The sequence below is a fragment of the Orcinus orca genome, chromosome 11 (assembly GCF_937001465.1).
Source record: "Orcinus orca chromosome 11, mOrcOrc1.1, whole genome shotgun sequence".
Taxonomy (NCBI): Eukaryota; Metazoa; Chordata; class Mammalia; order Artiodactyla; family Delphinidae; genus Orcinus; species Orcinus orca.
Genome location: NC_064569.1, coordinates 57,742,440 through 57,761,912, shown reverse-complemented (window position 1 = coordinate 57,761,912; position 19,473 = coordinate 57,742,440). Strand labels below are relative to the sequence as shown.

Here is a 19,473-nt window from a genome sequence, read left to right as displayed (position 1 = left end):
CTGCCTTAATAGGTGTTTTAAACACAGTAAAAAGTTATTTGTGCCCTCATGAACTATCTGTCTCTCTTTCCTCTTGTATAGTTATTTAGTACTGACATGCCAGGCAGAAAACAAAAAGGTATCAACAATGATATCAAGGGACTTCCCTGGTGGTGCAGTGGTTAAGAATCCGCCTGCCAATGCAGGGGACATGGGTTCGATCCCTGGTCCAGGAAGATCCCACATGCCATGGAGCAACTAAGCCTATTCACCACAACTACTGAGCCTGCGCTCTAGAACCAGGGAGCCACAACTACTGAAGCCCGTGCGTCTAGAGCCCATACGGTAGTTCTATTTTCAGTTTTTTGAGGGACCTCCATACTCTTTTCCATAGTGGCTGCACCAATTTACAGTCCCACCAACAGTGTACAAGGGTTCCCTTTTCTCCACATCCTCACCAACATTTGTTAGTTGTGGTCTTTTTGATGATAGCCTTTCTGTCAGGTATGAGATAGTATCACACTGTGGCTTTGATTTGCATTTCTCTAATGGTTAGCAATGCTGAGCATCTTTTCACGTGCCTGTTGCCCATCTGTATGTCTTCTTTGGAAAAATGTCTACTCAGGTCTTCTGCCCATTTTTTAATTGGTTGCCTGGTTTTTTTGAGCTGTTTATATATTTTGGATATTAACCAATTACCAATCCCATCATTTACAAATATTTTCTCCCATTCAGTAGGTTGTCTTTTCATTTTGTCAATGGTTTCCTTTGCTGTGCAAAAGCTTTCAAGTTTAATTAGGTCCCACTTGTTTATTTTTGCTTTAGTTTCCTTTGCCTTAGGAGACAGATTCAAAAAAATATTGCTACAATTTATGTCAAAGAGTACTCTGCTTATGTTCTCTTCTAGGAATTTTTATGATTTCACACCTTACATTTAGGTATTTAATCCATTTTGAGTTTATTTTTGTATATGCTATGAGGAAATGTTCTAATCTCATTGTTTTATACGTAGCTCTCCAGTTTTCCCAGCACCATTTATTGAAGAGACTGTCTTTTCTCCATTGTATATTCTTGCCTCCTTTGTTGTAGATTAACTGATCGTAAGTGCATGGGTTTGTTTCTGGGCTCTCTATACTGTTCCACTGATCTATGTGTCTGTTTCTGTGCCAGTACCATGCTGTTTCAATAACTGTAGCTTTGTAGTATAGTCCGAAGTCAGAGAGCATAATACCTCCAGCTTTATTCTTTTTTCTCAAGATTGCTTTGGCATTTTGGGGTCTTCTGTAGTTTCACATTAATTTTAGGATTATCTGTTCTAGTTTTGTGGGAAAATGTCATACATTTTCAACCTCTTCTCGCTCTCTCCTCCTTCTGGGACCGCCATAATGCAAATGTTGGTATACTTCATGTTGTCCCAGTGGTCCCTTAAATTGTTCTCATTTTTTAAATTTGTTTTTCTTTTTGCTGTTCTGATTGGATGATTTCCATTATCCTATCTTCCAGACCACTTACGTGTTCTTCTATATCAGCCAGTCTGCTATTAATTCCTTCTAGGGTGTTTTTCATTTCAGTCACTGTATTCTTCAGTTCTGATTCTTTTTTTATATTTTCTAGCTCTGTGTTAAAATTCTCACTATGTTCATCTATTACTTTCCTTACTTCAGCTAGCATTCTTATTACTAATACTTTGAATTCTTTATCTGGTAAATTGTTTATTTCTATTTCATGACTGTTTTCAGGGGTTTTCTCTTACTCTTTCGACTGAGACAAATTCCTGTGTTTTCTCATTTTGCTTAACTTTCACCTAGTTTCATAGAGAAATCGTTTAAAGGTGTCATCATGTGGGAGAACCCCTATACAGTTAGCGTGTGCCCAGTGGCTTTGGAGGGAGAGCTGGATTTGACTTGAACACGGGTCACATCTTTCCTGAGAGCATGCTGGTAGCTATCACCTTGGTAGGAGGTGTGGTTGGAGATGAAGGGCCTAGGGCCAGAGCCAGGTGTGACCTGGGACTTCCCCTCTGCTTGGTGGCTGTCACCTCCCTTTTAGAGCCAGGGCCAAGTCCAAGCTCGCTTCCTCCCCTCGGAGTGTGCACCCCCATGTATCTCCTCCACTGGGGACAGTGCTGGAACAGGAAGGGCTGGTGTGGGCATTCCGAGTGTGTAGGGGCATGGGCTACGGTGGTCCAGCAAGGGTCAGACATTCACACTGCTTCTGATGTTCTGCCTGTGTAAGTGCCAGTAATGGCTGCCCCCACCCTGCTCATATGCTGCTTCAGGTCTGAGCTGCTTCTGTGTCTCACAGCCGATCTTCCAAGCGGGGCTGGGGTGTTTGCTTAGCTCAAGCCAGGGTGTGCACTGGGGCGGTCACAGAAAACCAACCAGTCACTTGTACAGTCTTCAATCCACCCCCTCCACCATGCCTCAGGAGCAAGAAAGCATGTGCACATTCCTCAAGAGCAGAGTCCAGGCTTCCCACAGCCCTCCTGTTAGTCTCACAGCCCTCCAACCAGCCAAGAGGGCTTGTCTTCCCTCTGCTGGACCCCAGGACTGGGCTGTCCAATATGTGGCTCAGACCACTCATTCCCCAAGGAGGCTCTCCATCCATGTAATCTCCCTTTTCCTCTGAGTCTCCTCCCAGGGACACAGGTCCCAACTTCATCACTTCTCTTTCCTTCCCACTCAATATCGTGTGTTATCTTTCTTACTGCACAGGAGTCTTTCTGCCAGTCTCCAGTTAGTTTTCAGTGAGAACTGTTCCACATGTAGATGATTTTTGATGTGTTTGCGGGGGAAGGTGAGCTCTGCATCCTCTACTCCACCATCTTGATCTCCTCCTCTCTGAGAGAAAGTTTTATAACCTTTATTATCTGGCCCAAGTTCACAACAATGTCAGCTTTCTTGGAGGGCTAGAGAGCCAGATAGAGGCTTTGCAGCTAGAAAGAGTGCCCAAATCACATTCTGAAGGCTGCCCTAGGAGGTTCTAGGTATTTCTGTGGTAAGAATCTTTGCCACAAGCCTCTGATTTTTCATTTGGGCCCTAACTCTGTAGTATATACGTGCATTTCTTAAATCTTATCAACACTTCCATGCAACCCTCTCATGCATTTTCAAAATTAAGAAAAAATTACCAATAAGACTTCTATAATCTCTTAACCTCGAATTTCTCTTCTCTTGTTCCTCGCTGACAGATTTCCACTGTAGTTTCATTCTGAAGTATTCATCACTATAGAAAACAATTTTATACCAAAAAAGGTTATTTGAACACCTAAAAAACAAATTTAATGTATCAAAGCATTTATGGTGCTAGTGAGATGTAAATTTATAAATATGATAGTGAAATGTTTAAAGTTACAATCAAAGGAAAAATAAAATAACTTTATACATGTCATAAACTTTATTTAAACTACTAGAATAATTTAGATATGATTTTAAGGAAACATTTACTTCAGTCCTTAATATCAGAACTAAAATTATTCCAGTCATTAAATACTTTAGCCACTAAAGTTTCCAAATAATTACAAACCTATGAGATTTTTTTTTTTTTTTAATGTGACATGAGAGTACCATTTTCCAACCAGTTTACTACAGAAACTTGTTGATGTGAAAATGTCTTAGAAGGACTGGCAAACATGTTGAAAAGAGAAAGGACTGTCTGAATTTGAATATACACATAATGATTGAAAGTGAGCTTTAAATAAAAGGTTAGACTGACAAACTGGGAATAAGTATACCTGGGAAGTTGGTCTGTGTTTCTTTTCAAGTCTGATAATTACTTAAAAATAGAAACACAATTCCAAAAAAAAAAGGCCAGTTTATGTTATAAGAGCACCAGGAAAATAATTTAAAGGTAATTAACCTAAATAGCAAATACAATTATGAGCCATTTTTATAATTTCATAATAAATTGTAAAAATGAATCAAGATAAATGAGATATATTTTAAAATCTATATCTTAGTATGCTTAAAATGTTTATACAAGGGGACTAGAATTTTTTTTACCATCATTCTATATATTCACTAATGTAACTGCAATGAAGTCCCTTTAATAAGTGTTTCTGGTTTGAAATTATCTATAGTGCTCACAATATTTAAATTAAAAAGATGAAAATAAAAATATGTTCCCTTACCCTAGTCTATTCCACTTTATATGGATGAGTTACTTGGATTTCTTTAATGAGCACACAAAAGACCATTACTTACGTTTTTTGTTTTTGTAATTGAGTTCTTTCCTCTTTGGTACTGTCCCAAGGAAAATAACCCAGAAGAAATTTCCATGCTTGTTTTCTCAACACATGACTAAGTCCCTGAAGAAAACATGCATATTAAACACATTTGTAAAAAATGAATGCAATACTTTAAGTTCACAAAACTTGCACATAAACAGAAAAACTACTATTTAAGAGATAGTTTTATATAGGCATACGTCATTTTATTGCACTTTGCTCTACTACACTTCTCAGGTATTGCATGTTTTATTAAATTGAAAGTTTGTGACAACCCTGTGCCAAACAAGTCTACCAGTGCCATTTTTATAACAGCGTTTGCTCACTTCATGTCTCCATGTCACAGTTTGGTAATTCTCGCAATATTTCAAACTTTTTCTTTACTATTGTATTTGATATGGTGATCTGTGATCAGTGATCTTTGATGTTACTGTTATTATTTTTTTTGTTTTGTATTTTTTTAATTAAAATACATATGCTGTTTTCTTAGACATGACGCTATTGCACACTTAATCGACTTAATACAGTATAGTGCAAACATAATTTTCATATGCACTGGGAAATCAAAAAATGTGAGTGACTCGCTTATTTGCAATATTCACTTTACTGCAGTAGTCTGTAACCGAACCCACAATACCTCCGAGGTATGCCTGTACATAAAAATAACTCAATTCAGTAAAAACTACCTTGTTTTTGACTTCCAGATTCTGAAGATGTAAGCAGCTGCCAGAAAGCGTAAACAATGAAGAGTAGACTGTATAGCAGACAGTGGAACTGATTAGTCTTTCTAAACCCAATCCTTACTAGATAAGGGAACTACCACTGAGGAACACAAATGCCTCCTTCACATAACCCACAGAACTTCAAGTAAGAAAGAATACCTTTCCATAGGCTTAATGGTATATCCCTCCAACCCAACCCTCAGGGACATCACAAACACCTCACTCTGTCCTACACGGATTTTAAGGCAACACTCATCAAAAAGGAGTTCATCTCTCCCACCTCCCAAAAGAAAATGAAAACTTGAACACCAACAGTTTAAAATACTAAAGTAATTACCCCTCTAAATATCATCTGCTTCATATTATCCACATTTAAAATTCTTCCTTCAGAATCAATATTCTTAGTCCATTCTTCCAATGATACTGGCTCTCTCCTTTGAACAACAGGTCGTTCGCCCAAATCAATCTAAAACAAAAAGATAAGCAATAAAGAGTACACCTTTAACAAGTGAAATGAAATCAAGGTATATAGAAACTAAAACTAAAATACTATTACTCAGACATAAGTTCTAACATTTCTAATATTTTCCCTTAGTTTCCAATGTTTAGTTTATAAACTGCAATAGCATTCCATACATTTTACCCTCCTACTAAATACACAAATAACTGGGTTATAAATTCAGAAACAAAAAAACATTTGTTGTTTTGGGTTTCAATTACATAAGTACAGAACATTCAACACGTAAATTCTAAAACAGACCCTTCACACTAAATGGTATGCTATATTATTAAAAAAGAGTATTATTCCATTAATCATATTTAAAATTAGCTTTTCTTCCAATCTAAAATTTGTAGCTCTCAGAATTGATTCATGATCCATTAGCTCTACTTGGCATTTTCTACAGGTTTTCATTCAATTAACAGATGTTGGTAATTTTAAAATGCCATTTGCAAGATAAGCCCTTTAATTAAGTACTACAATTGAGATATTTTATAATGTTCTAACTATGTGCAGCCTAGAATTGTAGCAAATTCAAGTCTTGTTGAGCATATATAAAGATTTACCATAATTCAAGGCCAAAATCCATCTTACTTAAAAAAGAAAAGATTCACATAAGAATAAAAGCCCACGAGTAGTGTCCTGACTAGCTGCCTGTGCAGAGTGTCTGAGAAAACAAAAATTACGAAGAACAGAGCTAGGGGCAACATGCAAGGCTTACTATTTACTCACTGCTATACACTCAATGAAACAAAAACCTGTTCATTACTATCAAAAGGTAATCAAAGAAAGAGATCCAACACTGATGAACAGAGAAGTATAAGTAGTAGTTGATGAAGAAGAAACCAGGAATTTGGTGGCAGGACAAGCATTAGTCGTTAGATATATGAGTGAGCAAAAGTTATAAAGGATTGTGAGAAGAGGCAGGTATGACCAAAATTGAGTTTCTATTTCTATAACATTCAGTACACTTTAAAAAGCATTTCTCCTGCTAAAATACAAGAGCTATATTAATATAAACTCCACTCACTCTTGTGATGACTTCAAATCCTGGTTCTTCTTGCTGATTTATCTTTAAACCTGGAATAGCATCACTAAGAAAATCTGCCATCTCTGAAGGTGGTCGTTGATGTGCAGAAGGATCGCTGCCTCTTAAACTATCAAAAATGTAGTTTGTGACTTTGGAAAATCCTACCATAGTGGCTGTATAAGGGTCCTTTTTAATCTTCTATGCAGTAGAAAGAAAAATATTGGCAAAATTAATTCAGATAAAGAATAAAAATACCTCATGACAGGCAAAAGGGCAAAGGTTTTTAAAGGGGGGGAAATCAGAACTAAAACAGAGCATTCTAAGATTATTTTAAAATTTTATTTTTTTCTGGGAAGAAAAATTTAAATTTTCTAAGCCAATTTTTTCATTTGGTTAAAATAGTACATTAAATAGCAAGCTAATGCTACTGATCGAATTGCAGATAAACACATGATTTGCAGGCTTCATTCAATCTGCACACACCAGAAATATCTGCAGTGCTTACTTTCCACTGATGGACGGCCCACAACAGCTTTCTTCTCTCTAACAGTCCTGCCTTCACAGAAAAAAATATTTCTTGAAGTGGGTAGTACCACACTAGTCTAACACAAAATATTTGATAGCTAAGTTTAAACACTCACAATATTTAAATATTAGCTGACATTTTAATCTAATTATATAACTGGTGAATCATGCCAACAAGAGTAATTTGTTCTGGACAGTGCTGTCCTAGAAAAGTTTTTCTACTGCTAGAGTTACTTCTAAATCCCAAACGGCCTGCTTATTCATATTTAGCAAAAATAGTTACTTCTTAAAGGTCTATCTTTAAAATGATTATTTTCACAATAAGAAAAACAGTTCCCTCACTTTTTATTTTAATCAGTATTTAGCTCTTTTGTCCTCCCTCCTAAAAAGTTCCCTCTTTATCTTCAGAACCAAAAAGAGATACCATGTGGGACAAAGAAGCACTCAAACATTTGTTGAATGAATAAGTGAATAAATGAATGAGTAAACAAAAATGTCATTAGTTTACATAGCAACCTGAGTGAAAAATAAATTATCTTTATTTCTGCCTGTGTTAAGGGCACATTTTTAGCCAAATGCAAGAATATACTCAAATACTTTAAGAGGAATTAGACTAAACTGACCCCAAATGAACCAACTTAAACATCAAATAAAAATTCAAACCAGATTTTTGCATAAGCTTATCACTGATTAATTCGAAGTGTCTTACCCAGTGACTTTTCACCTAATCAGTGCAAGCTATGATAATAAAAATCTGATGTCCAACTTCAATTATGATAAAGGGGAAAATTGCTGTAAGAGTAATTAAGAACCAAGGAAGCTTCTGAGTCTTACAAACAATATGACACATATTATTCTTTCTATAAAATTACAGAGAATAGTTCCATAAGGTTTACACATGCAGACACTTGCCTCATTCTGTATAATCTCTGAGAAAGTGAGAGGTAGGATGCATATAAAATAATGCGGTCAGACAAACAGATTAATATAAGATAGACTAAGGAAACATACTTGTATTATACCATATGCTGGTTCATCAAGAAGATTTTCAAAAGACTGTGAAAGACTCTTATTCTGACAATTCACAAGAAGTGTTCTTTTGTCTTGCGGAGATCTGTGATAGAAAGAAGGGATTTGTAGAAAACAGTAGCACTCCGCATCAATGACTACCTAAATAATTACTAATGCACAGTTATTTTTCCGTAACAACAACAACAAAAAACCTTAAATGTCCAGTTCTAAAAGTGTTTCCCATTAATTCAATATTAGCAAGTACTTAGTAACTATCTTAAGTGAGTTCCAAAACTACATGAAACATTAAATATTAAATTAACAAATATAAAAGGGATAAAGTATATTTTTATTCTAGGTAAAGCCAAGAGGACTAAATTATAATGAACCCAAACTTTTGTTTAGAATTATAGTAGAAAATTCTTACAAACATATCTTCCATTATAAGAATATATCTTCTCTTATAAAGAAAGTTGAAACACACTTTAGGATTCATCAGTATATATAATATGTACACTACAGGAAAATGTCCTATTTTGAAATGGTTTCCAACTTCACTCCACAGCTTGGTAGTACTGCAATATAAGATGTTAAAAATACAAGATACAATGTCTTAATTATTTGTTAAAGATCATTAATTATGCCAACCATTATTATAAACACACATGGTTGTAATGTACAGTTCAGGTACAGTATATTTTTAGTTCTTGCTTATTGAGCTCCGGATATGTTTTTCTCCACACTTCCTAATAACTACAGAATAAACAAAATGCTTTCCAAATAGACATCTAATTTGAAGTAATCAAATGAATTATCCAGTCTTTTTTCTGTTCAAAAACTTTTATAATTTAGTAAGTCAGCTGTAATAAATCCACAACTTTTGTGTTTAAAAACAAAAATTAAATGCATTATTTTGCTGCTATCTACTTCTAGTTTATTATAAATGTTTGAGATAAGAACTTTAATAACAGTTATCTCTTCTCAATTCTAACATAACAGGATGCAACAGCAATGCTGGGGGGATATGAAATCCAAAACAGGATCTTATTCTTACTTAGAAACAGCACTCGATCATCAAAGACAATAGTAGCTGAATAAGCCCCTTAGCTTCTTAAAAGAGCTAAGGTTGAGTCATTTGAAGTAGGAAGAAAATAACTTTTTAAACGTTCAATTTTCATTAATCACCATTTTTCTGAACATCTTCTGGGGGTCATGTTTATTAACATGAAGACCTATAGGTTCTCACAAGGCATTTTTTAATGATAGGTCAACTTGTAAACATAGCACCAGAAAAAGAAAAGTAACTAGTATAGAAACATATTTTTTTCCTAACACAGTGCTGCTGGTACTATGGTTATTATTTTTTGTTTCTAAAAATAGATTAAGTCAAATTTTTTCTTTAAACTACAAATAAAAAAATGATCATAAAAGTCAAAACACTGGCTATGCATGCTGAAGGGGGACACATACGCAACCTTCAGTTATCTGTGCCCAGCCAATTATTATGGCTTCAGATCTAAAACTATGGTCACAAAGCTGGAGATGGGAAGAAGAAATGACTGCTCAACCAACAAAGAACCACAGATACTTTTTTACAAAGGAAGGATTTCTTTTTTTTATACCTAATACTCTGTGATGAGGGGCTGGGGGAAGTCACGTTAGACTCGGTTGACACTGAAGAAATCAACAAAACATTCTTTAAAGTATATCAGTAAGAGAACAGGTAATAATGTTGCTAAGAACTTCAGAGCTCACCAAAAGGAGGGCTGGCATTCCAGAATATTGTTACATTTCCACCTGCCAGGTTACCACACTGATTTAATCTGGGAAGATTAAATATTATATTTATATATTCTGGGGATATTATGGATTCTGGGAAGTTGATCACTCATGACAACATTATTCAAGGCTTTCAAAAACTCATTGCAGCAGTAAGATAGAACTTTTAATGATGCTAACATCAGCAATTCTATTAGATCCTACTAAAGGGCTTAAAGAAAACCATTGTCTAATATCACAACTACAGACGCATAACTACTAAAACTTCAGAAGTACTTTGGAGTGAGCCTCTCCCAAAAGCTTCAGAATTCAGAAATTATAACAGTTGAAGAATTTTTGTGCACTGAGATGTAATAGTAACTATTTTATATTGCCACCGAGAAGACCAATATGGAAAGCTAAAGAAATAAATAAAAATATCATTGCAAAAGATATAAAGCCAAAAAGGTTAATAAAAAAAAAGTACAGAATATTTACAACAAAACTATATAGTTTATTCTCATCCATATAATTTATACATATATATGTGTGTGTATGTGTATGTATATATGTATGTGTGTGTGGATATATGTATCTCACAAAGGGAATAAATGAGGGTCTAGGACCTAATCTCATAAATGACTGGTGCTATAAGATGATACAACCAACTTGGCTTTTTAAGGAAATATTTTACTGCTTGGATATTTATGTATTAGTTTTAAAATGGCCCAATATATAAAATCATTTTAACAGAACCAACCAATAACTTTCATTCATATCCTAGCAACCAACTTGGTTCCAGAAATGTAACAAAAATGTATCTGTGGGTCATTCTTTTACCCAGCTGAATACCATGTTCTAAATGGTGATAAGTCAAAGAACACTAAAGAATATCAATGAATAGGACAATTTGTTTATCCCAGTAGATAAGAAAACCATTTGAGAAATAATAAGCCTCAAGAAGCTGGCCTATTTTGCACTGACTAATCCAGTTAATGAGACTGAAAGAAGGAGCTGTGCATAGTTACCCAACCTTTACCTCGATCTTTCAAGGCTGCACATCCCTAGCAAATCTGCAATTTCTGTTTGTCTGTATGGTAAGACCCTTAATTCGTTACAGGGAGTGTTAGGAAGACATCATGGCCACAGGTGCAAGCCACATTCTTCAATTTAGGTTAATCAGAGAAAAAAAGATAATGTGGTCTGAATCTCCCTCTATTGATGTTTTGAACTCAGAAAACACAGGAAGGATGACCCAGGAACAGAGTGGCTGGGATCCCAGCGAAGCTGCTGACACCAAGGTTTTCCTGGTCTACCCTTCTTCTTCCGGTCTCCACAACAATCTGCGACCATAGGAACATGACTCTGGAAGTACCATTTTGCTTAGGATAACTGCTCCAGAGACAGGAAATGATACCTAATAAAGTAAAAAATGGGGGATATTTGGGACTTTTCATTTCTTTGGACTTAATTGTGAATTCCATTTATTTAGATCATAAGTAATGAACATAAAAAACAAGAACCTTTAACATCTCCCTAAGAATCTGATAATGGAAGATGGTTTATACAAATATGGGATTTATTTTTATACTGGTGACTGTTTACCTGGAATATCTATATTCTACCACCTGGACTCAGCATATATGACACAATGCAGTTGGGCATAATTTATGATGGGAAAGAGAATGGGGGGGATGCTTATTTTCTGCCTAGTGTACAAAGGGGCCTTCAATTGGGGATAAAATATTTGATGTACTATTCTTACACATTTCAGACTATTCAGGGGGCAAAGAATAAACTGGCCCCTCAGTGTCACAGGAGAATACACAATGGAGAAGTGGCTGGTACTAAGGATGAAGCTTTTAAAGCTCACTTTACACAGCTATCTCCTCTCCCAGAAACAGCCACATCCTTGGTTGACCATAAATGTGATTAAGCCTAGTGGGAAGAGAGGAAACAGAGTGTAGGAAGTCAGACTCCTCTGCTAGGTTCTTCTCTTTGACCATGTCATTAAAGGCTATAATTAATCACATGCTTACATTCTATCCCATTTTATCCTCTTCTTAATCTCATTCTCTCTCAGAGCTTCAATTACTACTAACACACACACACACACACAAACCTACATATTATCCTATTATATGCTCTCATCGTGCTATATTCCTGATTCATAGTACTTATTACAGCTGAAAACTTATGATTATTTGTATAAGCGATCTTTTTCTTTTCTGCAATAGTACAAACTCCATGAAGACAGACACCATATCTTTTTGACTAAGTGCTCCTTTCCAGCACTTAGTATGATGTCTAGAACATAGTAGGTCCTCAAAAAAAAAATACTTGTTGAATGAAAAAGTAGAGAGAGGGGAACACCATTCCCACGGCTTCTTGTTTCCAGGTGGAAATATGCACTCCTATTAAATAAAATCTTCACAGGGACACATCTGACTGCTGAGATCAGGAAAGAGTAAGGTGCATGCATGGCATAACCCCTTCCAGGCTCTCTTTATCTCTTGGATCTGCCTGCCAACAGAGAAGGTGGTTTCTAGTCTGCTCTCATTCATGTCATAAGTGGTCTGCCCTCACTAGGGAGACCTGTAGTTGTCCAAAAATGATAACTGGATGACTGCAACATTAATTTGGGCTGAATTATTATGATGCTACATATCTAAGCCTAACCAATACAGAAAAGGAAACATAGTTTCACTTACAAACGTCATTAAAACATCACCAACACATATTTAAGGTACATATTCTCTTATAAGCACCTAAGTAATTGTTGAGTCTATCCTTGAACCCATCCAGGACAGAAAACTCTCTACCTCATGAGCTAATTCCTTGTAATTTCTACCCCTCGAGCTATTTCCTTCTAGTTTATCTCTGGAGTCATACAAAACAAATCTAGTCTATTTCTTTTAACAATCCTTTTGAAATTATTTGTAAAACTGGTAAGTATCATGCCATTTATTCATTCAACTAAGATTTACTGAACAAATGGGCCAGGCACTCTGGCTAGGAATTTAGGAGAAAGTGTAAACAAGATAGATGCAATCCCTGCCTTTATGGGCTTATATTCTAGAGGAAAACGTAACAGAAATAAACAGACAATGATTTTATTCTGTTAAGGGCCATGAAGGAAGCAAACAAGAGAATGAGAAAGCAAAAAGGAATGGGGGTGGGAACCTACATTAAATGGGAGACTAAGCATCCAGAAAAGCCCTTCTGAGGAAGTGACATTAAACTGAGACCTCAGGGATAAGAAAGGGAGAAGAATATTCTAGACAAAAGAAATACATATAGGACCCTAAGACAAGAAAGAGTTTAGGGCATTTCAGGAACTGAAAGAAAACCATGTGGCTAGAATATAGAAGAGAATGGCATGAGATGAGGTTGAAGAAATAAACAGAGCTAAGATAGGGCAGGCCCTCACTGACCATAGTAAGAAGCTTGGGTGTTTTTTTTGTTTTGTTTTGTTTTTTTGCGGTAGGCGGGCCTCTCACTGCTGTGACCTCTCCCGTTGCAGACGGAGCACAGGCTCTGGACGGACGGAGCACAGGCTCTGGACGCGCAGGCTCAGCGGCCATGGCCCACGGACCCAGCCACTCCACGGCATGTGGGATACTCCCGGACCGGGGCACGAACCCGTGTCCCCCGCATTGGCAGGCGGACTCTCAACCACTGCGCCACCAGGGAAGCCCAGCTTGGGTTTTATTTAATGGTTCACCACAACTCCTTCAAGTTAAATCACCACATCCCCACATTTTTCATGATACCTTTTGATCCCTCTCATTACACTAGCCATCTTTTTCCACGTAGTATAGTTAGTATAACACATCTAAAATCTAAAATGCAGTGTTTAAAACTAAGTGTTTAAAACTAAGAGTTCTCCAAAATATGATCTTATCAGTACAGAGTAGAGAGGGACTACCACTTCATTCTAGATACTATGCTTTAATCAACAGTCTCAGAATGAATGAGCTCTTCTGTAACAGTTACATCACAACACTGATTGATACTGAGCTTGCTATGATGCTAAGACCCCCAAGTCTTTAACAGCTGCTATTCAACAGCCAAGCCTTATGCCCCAGTCATGATAAATGCTCCTCCTGAAATCTACTTAACCCCGTAGGTGGTAGCCTATTCACAGCTTCTCACTTCAAGATCCAAGACCCACATACTACCAACCAGATCTGACTTTATGATTACAGGTACTAATCAGCATGCCTAGTGCCAGCCAGAGGTGGTCAACATGGTAAAGGAAGAGAATTTCATGCCGAAAAACATAGAGTCAATATCTTTCAACTTTTGCATTATTCCTAGCTTTATATAATCTACATTTAGGCATGACATTACTCTATTAAAATGAGGACATTATTAATGAAGTTAACAATCATCCCTACAATTCCCCAAACTAAAAATCTCAACTTCTCCCTTCTTTTCTCCTCCACATATCCAATCAACCACAAACTCTAACACTAAATATTCCTCCAACACTTCTTTCTTGTCACTCCCCTAGTTCACGCTACTACAAGCTCACTAGATGACTGGAACAACCTCCTAACATGATTTACAAGACCCTTCATGCTCTGGCCTTAACTCAGCTCTTTGGCTTCATCTTTAAATCTTGTACCCTCCCTTCCCCCACTATGCAGACCTGTGATACTGAACTACTCTGTTCTGTGATTACGTCGTGTTTTACATACCTCCCGCTATCTAAAACATCTCTCCGTCTAAATATCTCCTTCCCTTTCATGCTAACGTTCACACAGTTGTCAAGTCTCAACCTAGATGTTACCTCCTCCAGAAAGTCTTCCCTGACCCCTACCCAACCCCCAGTCTGAATGAAGTATACTTCCTCCCTTCCTTGTACTTCCTCCATCTTATTTCTTGAGTTTATTGCTATTTACTGGTCAGCATCCTTCACAAGACCATAAACTCTCAGATATCCGAGAACATGCCTGTTTTGTTCACTACTAAGTATCAAACAACCAGCACAGTGCTCAGAACTAAATAGATACCACAATTGTATTTGCTGAGAGTGAAAGCGAGAAAGAGTATGTGTGTACAAATGCACATGGGTAAATAAATGGAAGACACAAGATTTCTGGAAAGTGAGAAAGCCCTAACTTCCACACTTACAATAATTTTATTTAGATTTGTCTGACTTAAATTTGTAGCATTACAAATGAAACTCTATGTTTAACAGAAACTACATAATAAAAGATAAAACTGGTAAATATATAATCCATAAATTATTGATGTATCATCATTCATTTGAATGTGTATTAAAATACTGAACCATTCTTTTCTTTAAAACACTAATAAGGTGATAAGTCGCAGTTCCAAATTACTAAAATGGCAAAATTTTATTCAGTCACTCATCCAAAGTAGTCAATATTCCAGAAAAAACAAACCTGCTTGAGCCCTAATATGCACATAGGTCACTGATACCCAATGACAAGTAAAAACAGTTCGCCTTGGGACCATCACAACAATCCGGTTTTGATAAGTAGGAAATAATTTGATACTTACTCACACAATACCACATATTTTTCAAGAGAGTCAATCAGTAGTTTGCTATCTCCTTGATGAAAGTGCAGAGCAGGGAGAACGACGTCATCCTTTAGACAGAATACCAAATACGACCAGCCCATACCCTCTTTGTTTTGCTTGATTGATTTCAGGTCTGTCAAACTGAACAGGAATGACCATTTGCTTTTCCCATTTCTATGACTTGGAGCATCTTAAAAACAAGAAAGTGGGGCAAAATATTTTTGTTCACCTTTTTAAAAGGTACTGACAGCACTCTTCATGACTGCCTAACAGATATTTGTTGAACCTAGGGAACAACTACAGCACTGATATTACCATGGCTTCCACCTGTATTAGAAATGGCTACATACATTTTCTTAAAAGAATAGTTTTTAAAATAATTATCTTACTGTATACAAATTGAAAAAAATACTACCCTTATTTAAAATATCAGCTTTGCCCCAAAATGATCATGGCTTTGGAAGCAAGCAGGCCAGACTCAAACTGCAGCACCACCATCTTACTAACTGAATGATTTGGGGCAAATAATTGAATCTCTCTGAGCCTCAGTTTCTTCATCTGTAAAATGGAGATAATTATACTTACCTCCCAATGTTATCCTAAGAATTAAAAGAGATAATACTTGTCAACTAATGAGTACAGTGCCAAGTATATAGTAAATATTCAATAAATATTCACCTTTTCCAATTCCCTCAAATACAAATGGCATGATGCATTTGGAGAGGCATTTAAAACAAAACAAAAAAAACAAAAACAAAACCAACCTTTATTCCTCACTTCCTTTTGGAATTATTTTTACTAGATTACATTGAGTGAAGGTAAAAGTATACCAGTATAAAAAGTAAGGGGGGAAAGTGGGGGTGCGTGGGATGAACTGGGAGATTGGGATTGACATATATGCACTATTGATACTATGTATAAAATAGATAACTAATGAGAACCTACTGTATAGCTCAGGGAACTCTACTCAGTGCTCTGTGGTGAACTAAATGGAAAAGAAATCCAAAAAACAAGAAGACATAATGTATATGTATAGCCGATTCACTTTGCTGTACAGTAGAAACTAACACAACACTGTAAAGCAACTATACTCCAATAAAAATTAATTTTAAAAAAAAGTAACATTAGAGTGAGTACACAGACAGACATTTGCAAAAACCCAAAGAACAGTGGGGAATTGAGGATGAAAAGGTAACTAAGTTGTGAATGCTTCAAAGAGAATAAATACATTCAATCTTCCTGCTAAATCAACCTTCTACTAAATTAAGACCTCAGTTCAAACCAAACTATAGCTATGTAAAATAAAGCATTTCCTAGTGTGTGGGGGCTGTTTACAGAAGCTTAAAATCCTAGGTTTGTGAATAATATTGCAATTGATAACAAGCAATGTAAAGATTATCTATTTAAATAAAAATTTAAAGAACAAGGGAAAAAAGTTATCTAATACTTATATTTAATTTCTAATCTAAAAATGTTATTTTACTTGAACATTTTAACGCAGACTTAAGCATGTCATGTCTCTGAAATTTTAAAAGACCTTTTCTCTTATGTTATTTGCTAAGAAGTGTCATACTATCCTGTTATTGAAAATCTTTATTAATTCCATCCCAACACTATCAATTCCACAAAGATAAACTGTATAGATTATATCTGCTTATAGAACTTACTCAAAGGGTAGATCAGTCAGTACTGACCTGCATGTATGTCACCTTCCTATATAGTCAGAACACTACAGCTCCATCACCTCCAACAAAATCTCCTAAACTGACACAGAAACCTACAGCTTACAGAAACCTCTACCTGGCAAGGGATGCAGACACCATTACTCTTTCATGGACACTAGCAAGTTATCATTTGAATCAAAGTCCAGAAAGGCTAAGTAACTTATCTATGCAGTGCCCTGCCTACTTCCACACCAGTTCAGATGGTGAACTCATATCTAAGGCTGATACCAGATTAAGTACCACGTGCTCACTTTACGACACATCATGTTTCACTGCAATTTATATTATAGAGCTCATAACACCATCACAAACTAATATGAAAGTGAGAACAATTCTAGAATTCCAACATTTTATGAATCACTTAAGTGTGAATGCACCTGGACTACGTCGACGTAGAAAGGATACATACTACTAGATTATCTGCAAAGACCAAAAATATTTTCACAGCAAAACAGCAATGAAAAACCAGATACCATTTTTTATCTTAAATTCCACAAAAAGTATTTAATAAAAGTCATGCAAGAAAATCATATGAAGAATATTAATAATATATGCAGGCATATCAGAAGTTTGTGCATATTCAAATGTAAAAATTTTACACAGATTTTTCCCTTGTTAATGGAAGAGACACACATTACATATTAAATACAAAAGAAAATTCCTCACACATTTCCTCACTTAAAGCTCTGATAAACAATGAGACAAACATTACAAGTCAATCCCAGAAGTCCCTTTTCTAGAGTATAAGCTTCATGAGAACAAGAACTTAATTCTGTTCACAGCTTTATCCCCAGTGCCTAGAAGAGTGACTAGCAGATAGTAGGTAGTCAAAGATGTGTTAAATAAATGAATAATCTACTAACCAAGTCAACAGAAAAGTAATCTGCAATTTGGTCTACCAATAATAGCTAACCAGAATTAGAAGTTGTTACAAAGGAAAACTAACAGAATCCAACAGTTAACTCAAAATTTCCTTCTTTCTCCTTAAACAAAGGTAAATAAAGCTAATTAGTTCTGATGAACTTACTGTGTTACCCAATATATGTAAAAAATAACTCCAACACACTGACGTGGGAAAAATGGCCATAACAGCAAAAAAGTAAACAAAACAATTCAGTAAGTCTCCATATGTCTTGAACAGAATTAACAGCAAGGACGTGACATTTTATCTGAATGGGTTTCCAGAACATCACGGCAGTCTGCTGTTCTGGGAAGATATATTTTCAAAACATTTGATCTAATATATAAAAACAAAGACTTAGCAGTATATTTAAGAAATATAAAGTTTAAAAAGTCTTCAATAGTCAATTTTTTTTAAAGGTTTGTCCCCATTTTGCTCTGTGAATCACAAAAAAGGTAAAAAGTGTGAAGTTTATAATAATAGAAATTTTATTTGAAAAAATGCTTTTCAAAAATGTAAAAAATTATGGCAGAAATTTAAATTCTGAAACATCAAGATTAGAAAATGTCTTCTTTAAGAAGGAGTTTTGATGAAATATGATTGGATGAGGTAGACAGTCTAGGATAAGATGGGATGGAATGGGATGAGATGAAACAGAGTAAATGTACTTCATTAACTCCTTGTTCTGTTAAATATGTGCATGTGTATGCACACTGGGCCATACTGTGCAATGTGTTTCTTTCTGCTATCATAAAACTTTTTAAACAGTGGAGAAAAGAAAGAAAAAGAAATGTGTCCTTAACTTTTAATAATTACTAAATAAAGGCTCCTTACAAAGCATAATGCAATGCCAAGATACATAAGCAGTATTTAGATCTGTGGGTTTTTTGCTAAGCTACACAGCTACACAGAGGTTCTCAACTCTGCACACTAAAATAACCAGGAGGGCTTTTGAAAAATACAGAAAAATAGGGATGCCCAGGCTCCATCTCCAGAGTATGATTTAATTTGCTGGATGAAACCCAGGCACTGGTACTTTTTTCAAAAGCCTAACTTCCCCATGTGATTTCAATGTGCAGCCAGTTAAAAAACCATTAATCTAAAAAGACCTTTATTGTCAGATTATGCTTTTCTCAAACATGTAATGCTTCTTTTATGAAATTTTGAAAACTCACTCCTTTTGCTCATTTCTGTAACCTTTTTCATTTTCAAGGATTTAACAATATTAGGCAAACAAAAAATAGCAATTCACATAAACCAATCCTGAAGATCCAGTCTAGAGAAGTTAAAAATCCCTCACATGTTAAATATACTAAAATCCTGTGGTTTTATCCTTCCTTAACATTTCTGCATTGTTCTGGTTAAGAACTTTCCCTAGAATGGGAATGCAAAACAACAAAAAAAAAGACATATATGCATGAGCTGGCTGTTATCGAAAGTCTGTGACTTACTATTTCTTAATTGCCACTGTTCCCAAGAAATGATACAGTACAAAGTATAACTACTGTATGAGAATGATTCCCCAGGCCATACATGAAAATCAATT

General features: G+C 35.7%; 1 protein-coding gene across 6 annotated transcripts in view; it reads right to left on the bottom strand.

Moving 5' to 3' along the window:
• TBC1D15 (TBC1 domain family member 15) overlaps positions 1 to 19,473 on the bottom strand; it is a 64,161-nt gene that overhangs the window by 17,385 nt on the left and 27,303 nt on the right. For 4 of the 6 annotated variants that reach the window (XM_004281899.3, XM_049694983.1, XM_033409595.2 and 1 more), the window contains 7 exons: positions 15,282 to 15,492; positions 7,992 to 8,094; positions 6,961 to 7,011; positions 6,456 to 6,653; positions 5,264 to 5,392; positions 4,182 to 4,285; positions 3,110 to 3,204 (listed from right to left, as the gene is read on the bottom strand). In XM_004281899.3, coding sequence (XP_004281947.1) covers positions 3,110 to 3,204; positions 4,182 to 4,285; positions 5,264 to 5,392; positions 6,456 to 6,653; positions 6,961 to 7,011; positions 7,992 to 8,094; positions 15,282 to 15,492 — 891 coding nt within the window. The remainder of the gene's footprint in view (positions 1 to 3,109; positions 3,205 to 4,181; positions 4,286 to 5,263; positions 5,393 to 6,455; positions 6,654 to 6,960; positions 7,012 to 7,991; positions 8,095 to 15,281; positions 15,493 to 19,473) is intronic. The other 2 variants (XM_049694984.1, XM_004281900.3) reach the window with 1 other exon arrangement.